The 11,202-nt window shown below is 44.7% G+C and overlaps 1 protein-coding gene across 2 annotated transcripts; it reads left to right on the forward strand.

Moving 5' to 3' along the window:
* Positions 1–7,883: 7,883 nt before the first annotated feature.
* On the forward strand, positions 7,884–10,553 carry hs3st1 (heparan sulfate (glucosamine) 3-O-sulfotransferase 1). 2 transcript variants are annotated; one of them, XM_027023110.2, is made up of 2 exons: positions 7,884–8,335; positions 9,067–10,553. In XM_027023110.2, exon 2 carries the CDS (start codon positions 9,171–9,173, stop codon positions 10,098–10,100), a length of 930 nt encoding a protein of 309 aa, XP_026878911.2. In that variant the 5' UTR covers positions 7,884–8,335; positions 9,067–9,170; the 3' UTR covers positions 10,101–10,553. The 2 variants fall into 2 exon arrangements, with proteins under 2 accessions (XP_026878911.2, XP_026878910.2); XM_027023109.2 differs by having other exon boundaries at positions 7,884–8,329.
* The last annotated feature ends 649 nt before the right edge of the window (positions 10,554–11,202 follow it).

Below are 11,202 nucleotides of genomic sequence, written 5' to 3' on the forward strand. Positions count from 1 at the left end.
ATTTTTGAGTTCCCCACTCATGCTTCACTCCTGACTCATGATTTCATAATGACTTTATAATCTGTTAGTATATCAATGTTCTAAACAATCCAATTTTGGGTTCAAGATTTGTATGCATGTGTAAATTGATTACAACCTGTGCATGTGTGTGTATGCGGTGTCTGTATGCGGTGCATGTATTTTTGACAAATAACAGTACCCAAATTCCATTACCACTCACAAACACACACACACACATACACAAAACAGGGAAGAGTTGTACCAGGGAATTAACTGGTCTGCTTGGGTCAGTTTTGATGTGTATGTGTGGGGAGGGTATGTGTGCGTGTGTGTGTGTGCAAGGTTGCATGTGTGTGTGTGTGTGTGTTGTGAAGGTATGTGTGCATGCGTGCGTGTGTGTGTGTGAGGGTATGTGTGCGTGCATGCGTGCGTGCGTGTGTGTGTGCGCGTGTGAGGGTATGTGTGCGTGTGTGTGTGTGAAGCTATGAGTGCGTGCATGTGTGTGCGCGCACGTGTGTGTGTGAAGGTATATGTGCGTGCATGCGTGCGTGTGTGTGTGAGGGTATGTGTGCGTGTGTGTGTGTGAGGGTATGTGTGCGTGTGTGTGTGTGAAGGTATGTGTGCGTGCATGCGTGCGTGCGTGTGCGTGTGTGTGTGTGTGTGTGAGGGTATGTATGCACACATGCTGAGAGCTGTTCCTTTATGCTTATCAGTGATGAGTAACAGGAAATGAAAATTCAACACACACACACATGCAGTTTCTATTTGTCCCTTTGTTGCCATTTTTGCAGAAATCCGCACCTTTGCCTGTGGTTTAATTGATTCCGCTTCTGCTTAAAACTAAGCAAGTGTGGTCTTCCTCTCTCTGTTGTTCTCTTTCTCTATTCCTGTCTGTGTCTTTCTCTTCCACTTGTTCTCTGTCTTTCTTTCTCTCTCCCAATACATAGAAAACTTCTTTGTGTATGTGTCCCCTGGTCCTGGGTGTCCTTTTCTGCTGGGGCAGGAGTGACTGACCCCAGAGCCTCAACACTTCCTTCTGCTCGTGTCTTAAGCCAGTGTTCAGGATGCGTACTATTTCTGAATAGGTGCCACAGCAGACGACAACTTATTTTCCCTCCAATCTGAATATGTAATAAAAATCAATGTAACTTTCATTACTACAGATATTTAAATGGAACTCAATGTATTACATTAGCTTAAATACTGAATATGTTTATACATGTTAATTGTTTTTTAATTTATTGTTGAGTTTTCCAAGATGAGCGCAGTAATGAGGTGTGGAGAGAGTGGTGCGTGGATCCAGAAAGACACGGATTACCCTTGTCCTCATATAGGCTCTCGTTATGTTGCTATGCTAAAATATATGACCAGTGCATTCACCAGTGGAAATGAATCATTCCTACAGCTCCGTTATAAATTAGGCTGAGGAATGAGCAGATGACAGGAACAGCTACTGTAGGACTCATCTAAAGATGTTAATGGCACTGACGATGGCAGAAATTTGGGTGTTTGTGCGTGTGTGTGGTAATTGAATTTGGATAATGTTATTTGCCAGTAATACACACCGCATATACACACACATGCACAGTCAGGTTGTAATCAAACTTACACATGCATACAAATGTTGAACCCAAAATCGGATTGGTTACAGCACTGATATACTAACAGATTATAAAGTCAGGGGTGAAGCATGAGCGGGGAACTCAAAAGTAATTTATTCACTGAAATGCACACAAAGGCAGAGCAGGTCTCTGAAGAGCAGGCTTGGAACAGTCTCTAACACACCACTAGGGAAGAACTCGATGCAGGCATCTGCTGGGGGAGAAAGACTGGGGTCAATGGGGTACAGGTGTGGGTGATTAATCAGTAAGTGGGTGATTGGGACTGAAGAAGTGAAGGTGTGCTACTCTCTCCCACGTGACATCCACATCACATTCACGTCCAAGTCACGTGGAGCTGAAGAGACCATATAGGCAGGTCCTACATTAATGTCACGTGGAGATGGAGAGACCATATAGGCAGGTCCTACATTAATGTCACGTGGAGATGGAGAGACCATATAGGCAGGTCCTACATTAATGTCACGTGGAGATGGAGAGACCATATAGGCAGGTCCTACATTAATGTCACGTGGAGATGGAGAGACCATATAGGCAGGTCCTACATTAATGTCACGTGGAGATGGAGAGACCATATAGGCAGATCCTACATTAACGTCACACGGAGATGGAGAGACCATATAGGACACGTGAAATGCTGAGGCTACTCACATGGAAATTAACCTAGTAGGTGACCCTATTGATTCTCTCCCTGATGATGTCAAAATCAAATTTATTTCAGTAGTGCTTTTTCCAACAGCCGTGGTCAAAAGCAGCTTTGCTAACGTTCAAGTCCAAGCCCCCAGTGAGCAAGACAAGAGCGACAGTGGTGAGGAAAAACTCCCAGGAGCACGAGGAAGAAACCTGGAGAGGAACCAAAACTCAACCCAACCCATCCTCTGGCTGACAAAAGACACTACTATAGCAACAATAAAGAGCAAAATACGTAATGAGAGAAAAATATAATAAAATAATAATCAGTGAATGTCTATTCTGGTTTTCTAGTCTGGGTTTGATGAGTGTATGTGTCCAGAAATAATAAAATAGAATAAAAATAAAATACTTAAAAATATTGAGACAAACACAAACATTTACAGAAAGCTTATTCCATAGTGTGGGAGCTTTACAGGAAAAGGCTCCGCCCCTGCAGTAGATTTTCTTATTCTTGGTACTAGTAAAGAGCCTCACCTTTTGATCTAAGCAGACGTGATGGGTCATAATGCACTAGGAGTTCTCTATGGTACGGTGGGGCAAGAGCATTCAGTGCTTTTAGGTCATTAGAAGTATTTTATAATCAATATGAAATTTTACTGGGAGCCAATGTAAAGTAGCTCAGATAGGAGTAACGTGATCAAATGTTCTAGTTCTAGTAAGAACTCTGGCTGTTGCATTTTGAACTAGTTGGTGCTTGTTTAGGCACTTAGTGGTACAGCCAGATAGTAAAGCATTACAGTAGTCCAATCTAGAAGTGATAAATGCATGGACTGTCTTTTCTGCATCATGTGAGGAGAGCATGTTCCTAATGTTTGAAATGTTCCTAAGGTGGAGAAAGGCGGTCCTAGAAATATTATTTACATTAGCTTCGAACGAGAGACTGGGATCCATAATAACTCCAAGATCTTTAACTGTTGAAGAAACTGTTTTTGGGAGACCATCAAGGTTTATTATATAATTAGAGAGTGAAGTCCTAGAAGTGTGTGGGCCTAATAGAAGCACTTCTGTTTTATCAGGATTAAGTGAGAGAAAGTTTCTCAATAATACTAAGATGATATTTGTCATCTGGTTTGGCAGAGACACATAACTGAGTATCATCAGAATAGCAGCAGAAACTAGCAGTGTTTATATATATTGTCACCTATAAGTACCATATAAGAAGAAAAAGCAGAGGCCCTAGAACAGATCCTTGTGGAACACCATAAGTGACCTTGGTGTATGCTGAAAAGTCTCCATTTAGGTTGACAAACTGGTAATATTGGGAAATGGGCTATTTCCCTAATCCCAAGAATATGTTCAAATCTATCTAGTAAAATGTTGTGATCTATACTGTCAAATTCTGCACTCAGATCAAGCAATATAAGCAAAGAGACATAACCCTGGTCAGAAGAGATGGGTCGAGGTTAGATTTTTTAATAAATGGTTTGATTACTTCTAATTTGAATGATTTAGCCCATGTTCAAGGAGGAGTTTAAGCTTAGCAAAGGTTCAATTTCTTCTTAAAGAGACTTTCTTTAAGAAAGTGTGAGGGCACTAAATCTAGTAAGCAAGTGGAAGATTTTGAGCAGGAGACCAGAGATGTAAGTTCAGGCTTTTGGAGAGCAGTAAAGGATTCTAGATTCTTTTTTGGCTTGCTTGTTCTGACCTCTAAGTAGCTGCCCAATGTCACAGTAATACTCTGAATGTTATCTCTAATGTGCTTAATTTTCTCATTGAAGAAATTCATGAACTCATTACTACTATGTGACATTGTAATCTGAACACTGTTGTCAGTTTTATTCCTAGTTAGATGTGCAATTGCACTAAATAGTAATCTAGCATTATTTTTGTTATTTTCTATTAGGATTGAGAGATAAGTTGTTCAAGTGGTAATAAGTGACTTTCTATATTTGAAGGCTCTCCTTCCATGCAGGCTGGAAGACTACCAGTTTAGTGTGGTTTCATTTATGTTTTACATATCGAGTGCTCTGATATAAAATACAAATGTGATCATTATACCATGGTAATAATTTCTGTCCCTATTTCTTTTGGATGTAGGTGCCAATGTACCTGGGGTAAGGTTTCTCTCTGGGTCCAGTCCTCCCATGCTTCATGTCCACCTATATACAACCTCCCCGCGGGCACACATACGTCCCTCCCCATCTCAAATTCACCTTTATTTTCAAAGCAGTGATGGCCCTCTGTACACATTGTGTGTGTGTGTATGTGTGTGTGTGTGTGTCTTCTCCAAGACTCCCTGGCATTCTTGCATCCAAGAATGGACTGCCAGGAAACTGAAAGCTGATGAGATCCAGCGAACCCCAGAACACACTCAAACGAGGTGAGTTCTGTGGAGGAGTGGCGTAGGGGGTTCTGGCCATATCCCACCCAGGGAAGGTAGGCACTCCATGTCTCCAGTTGCTCCTGGTTGTAAAGACAGAGGAACAGGGAATCTTTCTTGTTGGGACAAGGCAGGTTAGTATGGGGGTAGGCCTTAGCACTAAACTCCCTAACAAAACACCAGTAGAAGTTCACAAACCCCAGATAGCATTGCAGCTTGCCGCGCAACTGAGGGCAGGGCCAATTGGTCATCAGCTCCACCTTAGTTGCCTGCATCTCTAGGCTGGTCACATTAATAAGGCAGCCAAGGTAGCTAACCTCATCCATGCAGAACTCACACTTCTCAAGCTTGTAGTAGAGGTTGTTCTACAGGGGAGTGGGGTACACATGCTGCTTATGTATTTGTCCAGGGATGTGAAATAGATCTGGATGTCATCAAGGCAACAATGACAGATCTTGCCAGGTATTCCTGGAGGTCCTTGTTGCTAAAACGCCTGACAGACAAAAGGTTCTGTGGCTAGGCCATATGGGAGAACTATGTACTCATAAGACCGGAAGGACTTGCCGAATGCCTCCCCCCATTCATCCCCTTCCTTAATCCTGATTAGGTTGTAGGCACTGCATAGATATAACTTCATGTAAAAGTTATATAACTTGGCATGGGGACGAAAAGCAATGGATGGCAGTATTTCACCAGCTTGGTATTTAAGCCCCAAAAGTCTACGCATGGCTCCAGCCCACAATCTTTCTTATTTACAAAGAAGACACTGACTGAGGGCAAGGAGGTGGAGGGACAGATGTAACCCTGCACTAACCTGCACCCGGTTCTCCTCTTGTGAGAGACGATAGTGTTCGTCCTGAGGAGGACAGGCATGTTTTATCAGTTTGATGGAACAACTAACCTTTCTTTGAGGAGGAAGTGGCTTTGGCTGGAGTGAAGTCCTCTGGCAGGTCCTGATAAGGAGCTTTACAACTCCCGACAGAAGTGGACCAGAGGGGCAGGGCCATGGGACTGAGGCAGTGGGTTAAGCCATTGGGGTAATCATGCCTCAGCGCTGAGTTTAGTGCCCCAAGGTCTCCTTGAGAGCCTGCTGATGACAAAGACCGCCTTGGCGTGTTCCAGCATTTGTGGCCAACATTCCACATCCTCCTATTATAGAAGGTACTTTGGCACACTTACCATTAAATTCCTGCTGTGACGTTCCTACACTAAAACAGTTACTGTAACACACTTACCATTAAATTCATGCTGTGACATTCCTACACTAACACAGATATTGTAACACACTTACCATTAAACTCCTACTGTAATGTTCCTACTGTAACAGTCCCACTGTAACATTACTACTGTAGTGCTATTATATGTAGTTGCTCAGTGGTTAAGGTATTTTTCTAACCTTCAGAAGGTTGCCAGTTCAAAGCTCACCACTGCCAAGTTGCCACTGTTGGGTCCGTGAGCAAGGCCCTTAACCCTCAATTGCTCAAATTGTTTTCACTCATAATTCTAAGTTGCTATGGATAAAAGTGTGAGATGAATGCTGTAACTGAAGCTTTGCATTACTTTGTCTGGACCTGATAGTTGCCATTTGATACTTATTGAATGAAGTTGTTTATTAGGCTCGCACTGGTTTGCACATTTCATGTGCAGTTTCTTGCTGCTAGCAGGATGAATGCACCTCAAAGAGCTCAGAAGAAAAGATGTTGAATGGGCAAAGGTTTGACAGCACTCTGGTGCAAAAGGTTTTGATAGTTACTGATCACACTTGCTTATTTATGCAAGAAAGATGTTTGCTGTTACGCAATCTAACTCTCACTGTCATAAAAGCCTGTGAGCTCATGTTTGTTTAAAAGTCAGTGCATGAGAGAGAGAGAGAGAGAGAGAGAGAGAGAGAGAGAGAGAGACAGAATATCTGTCACTCTGTGTGTATGTGTGGGAGTAACAGTATTAATGACTCAGACATTGCACAAAAAGCCTTAAACTCCCACCATTCTGATCATGATAGAGGCCAGATATAAATTAACCTTACCTGCAGACTTAGTGTCTCACTCACTCCTCTCTTGTCATGGGACAGCACACACACATTACACACACCTTCACACGTGGGACAGCACGCACACACACTTCCCACACCTTCACACGTGGGACAGCGCACACACACATAACAACTTCTCAGACATGGGACAGCACACACACATTACACACACCTTCACACGTGGGACAGCACGCACACACACTTCCCACACCTTCACACGTGGGACAGCGCACACACACATAACAACTTCTCAGACATGGGACAGCACACACACACTATGCACATCTTCACACACATGGGTCAATGCACAGTCACTACACACACCTTCACACACGTGGGACAGCGCACACACACGACACACCTTCACACACGTGGGACAGCGCACACACACGACACACCTTCACACACGTGGGACACCGCGCACACACTACACACACCTTCACACACGTGGAATAGAGCACACACTACACACACGCTACACACACACAGCACACACGCTTCCTTGTGCCCTTCTCTACAGGGCTTCAGGTCTGATTTTGTTTCATCTCCTTCCACTGTGGATCTCTTACACTGGATCTCTTACAAACTCTTACACTGAAGATGTGGTCCATAGGTAACATCTAGGGAACACCAGGTTCTTCTGAATTTTTCTGAACAGACTCCAAAGCTAATAGCCAATCTAAATCAATCTGTCAGTCAGTTTGATGCATGTGTTGACTACAAGACTGATTAGGTGTGTCCATGTAAGATGACTACTACAGAGCGTCACAGCGATAAAGACCATAAAGATCCGCACTGAGACACACACACACACACACACACACACACAGAGAGAGAGAGAGAGAGAGAGAGAGAGAGAGAGAGAGAGAGAGAGAGAGAGAGAGAGAGAGAGAGAGCGCCCCTGTATGAAAGGTTAATAGCAGTGTGTGTCACTAAAATCTAAAATAATTGCATGTAGTATTTATGCGTAAATATTAAATGTAACAAGAAAAAAAGTCCAATATATTAAAAATTGTAGTGAAGTACACAAAGTTTCCTGAGAAACTGGACGTCATTAACGTCCAGTTTCAACATCGCTTACCAAAGTACAGTACAGTACAGTTGGTACTGCAGTTAATAAGTAACCTGGAACCGTCTACACACACACACACACACACACACATTCATGAACACAGAATAGATAAATAGCTACAACTCTGCGATTGTCTTGGTCTTGTCTTCCCTAACGTGAATCACCGAGATCTTTACTTAACAAGCCGCGCCTACAGCGATTACTGTGCCACTGTGCCACTCGTGACTGTGCGCTCAGTCAATCGGGTTGATAAACAGTATTTTGCATCGTTACCGTGAGGTTGCACGGCGCCGGCCACGGTAGGGGAGGGCTTCGCGGACGCGCAAGACGAGGCGTGTCTGTGCTGTATGTGACAAACTCCCAAGGTAGAGGCTTTCGCCGAAGAAACTTTCACTGGGGACTGCAGGCTACAGAAGAGCGTGGGTCGATCAGTCGGTAGAACTGGTTTTGAACCACGCTGGAAAAACTGCAACAATGCAAACGTTCACGTGTTCGTGGGGAGCTGTCGGAATGGCGAAACGCTGTTTCTTATAACGCTGTTTCTGCTTTCGAGCAGCACGGTGCACACGAGTTCAGCGGTCCGGAGTCAGCAGGTAAACGTAAGAAACGTCAACTGCACCTTTTAGTTCACATGCCGCCTCTAGTCTAGCGATGCGGAGCTCGCGACGCTCCCGCGTTCGGAGCGTCTAAGCGCAGCGCCTCGAGCTTTCTTAGGAATTTGAGAGATGCGCTCGCGCCGCTGCCAGCTATGAACAGTTCAGTGAGGAACGCGCTCAATATTCGTGGTACTGTAGGAAAGACTTTCCATCTGGATTGTATAAATTGTACTTTCTATCATTACTGAACAATAACAGTACTAAATAAGTCTTTGGGCGATCGTGTTTTTATTGTACTTTACTATTTCTTTATCGAAACGTCAAACAGACGCATTGTTGTGACCAAAAATATGTTCTATTTCAGCAGGCTATGTTTCATTAGGTTATATGTTCACCACAGTGGGCTAAGAATAAAAGTGATTAATATCTGTGTGGTCGAAACCTAATACTAGGCTATATTCTCCAGTGAATCATGTCTATGTAAGATACTAAACAATGAAGCAAAAAAAAAAACAAAACCAAAAAACTAAGCAGAAGGAAGTCGTCTTCCTATTGTATTTTTGTGAGTTTTAAACTGAGTTCCTGTTAACTTTAATTGTGTTTTACAGAAGCCATAATTTCCAATTATTTCAGTTGCAATCCCTTGATTTCATTATGATCTTTTGGGGTTATTATGAATGGTAATTAATATAAGCATAATCGTGTGAACAGTTTTCTTGTGTGCTTTCTTGCAGTGACCTGTGGGTGTATTTGCGAGTGTCTTGACGTGTGTGTGCGCGTGTGAGTATTCTTCGGTGGATGAGGCAGGCTGAAGCCCGCTGGTGTGAGCAGTGTCCTCATGGCGGCATTCTTCATCCTCCTCCTCTTCCTCTTCCAGTCTCCCGCTGTTCTCTCTCGCCCCACCACCGAGACGCTCTCGGCTACCCGGCCCGTCATCCTGCCCCAGGAGGGACCCTCCCCCATGCCCCCCTTCATCCAGGAGCCCCTGAATGCCACACAGTGTCTCCCCAGTGTCCTCATCATCGGGGTGCGTAAGGGAGGCACACGGGCACTGATCGAGATGCTCAGCTTGCACAGCGACGTCGTGGCCGCACAGAACGAGGTGCACTTCTTTGACTGGGACTCCCACTACCAGCAGGGCCTGGGCTGGTACGCCTCCCAGATGCCCCCCGCTCTGCCGGGGCAGCTGACAGTGGAGAAGAGCCCCGCCTATTTCACCTCCAGCAAGGTCCCGGAGCGCGTGCGCCACATGAACCCCGGCGTGCGCCTGCTCCTGATCGTGCGCGACCCCGTGGAGCGCGTGCTGTCCGACTACACGCAGGTCTTCCACAACCACCTGCAGAAGCGCAAGCGCCCGCGGCCCCTGGAGGCCCTGCTGCTGAGGGCCGGCGAGGTGAACGCCGCCTACAAGGCGGTGAACCGCAGCATATACCATGAGCACATGCGGCGCTGGCTGGCCACCTTCCCTCGCACCAGCTTCCACCTGGTGGACGGGGACGCGCTCATCCGAGAGCCCCTGGCTGAGATGCAGGGCGTGGAGCGCTTTCTGGGCCTGCGGCCGCAAATCAGCACAAACAACTTTTACTTCAACAGGACGAAGGGCTTCTATTGCCTGCGGCAGCACGGGCATGAGCGCTGCCTGCATGAGTCAAAGGGGCGAGCACACCCACGCCTGCCGCCCGATGTCCTGCAGAAGCTGCGTGACTTCTTTCACGAGCCCAACAGGAAGTTCTTCCAGCTGGTGGGAAGAGCGTTTGACTGGGACTGAGTGACAGCAGCACGGCGCTGGATCTGACCATTATTGAGCAACACAGGAACCCTGCTGACCGTAACTCAGCATGTCTGTAGCCCAACGTGTCTGTAGTTCAGTGTGTCTGTAGCTCAGCATGCCTGTAGCACAGCATATCTGTAGCTCAGCGTGTGCTTATATTTTGATAATCAGTGAAAGGAGCAAGATCGAATGCCAAAACTTTTTAAAATTGGATTTAAAAAACAATTCAAACCAGTAAATAACTTCTACCAGACAGGATTCTGTTCAGCACACTGAGATGGTTTGATGTTTTATATAGATCTCACACACTCATGCATGCACGAGCACACACACACACACACACACACACACACACACACACACACACACACACACACACACACACACACACACACACACACACAGACAGACAGAGACAGTTCTTTGGCTGTGTCAGCTAATCATGATGAAGTTCATAATCATAACACATCTGCCGGTTTTAGCAGTATAGTTAAAGCATTGATTTATGTTATATTGACAAGTATTACAGAGTACTACTAAGTATTACAAATGAATAGTAAGTGGTATACATGAGGGTTGGCTGTTTTTTTGCACTCTTTCTTTTTATGCATTATAACTTAAATATTTAACCACAGTTCTCTGAAGAAATAAGTATACATTTGGTAACAGAGTATACGCCATATATGCTAGATGTATATTTTTTATACATGCAGAGAAAGTCAAGTGAATACATTTTTTTATTTTTATTGCTTGTCTTTTATTAAAATGCTGTCTGTTGTGTGAGCGGTTACGCCCACTACAGGCTTGGAAGTAGCCCTCAACCCTGTTCCTTGAAGTCAATGAGCCGTGTTCCGTGCGCTTCCGTGCGCTTCCATGCGCTTCCATGCGTGATGCTGTGCCCTGTGTGAGGCTTCCGATGTGTTCCACGTGTTCAGTATGATTTTATGTAGACTTGCCTTTCCCTTTTCTTCTGAAAAGGACTTTTTATGTGCAAAGTCACATGACACTTCTGTTTATTTTGTGTATTCCTGTTTTACTGATTACATTAGATGTCTCATCATCCAATTTTGCTGCTATACACAAACACACAGCACCACAC

This window comes from Electrophorus electricus, chromosome 1, assembly GCF_013358815.1.
Source record: "Electrophorus electricus isolate fEleEle1 chromosome 1, fEleEle1.pri, whole genome shotgun sequence".
Lineage (NCBI taxonomy): Eukaryota > Metazoa > Chordata > Actinopteri > Gymnotiformes > Gymnotidae > Electrophorus > Electrophorus electricus.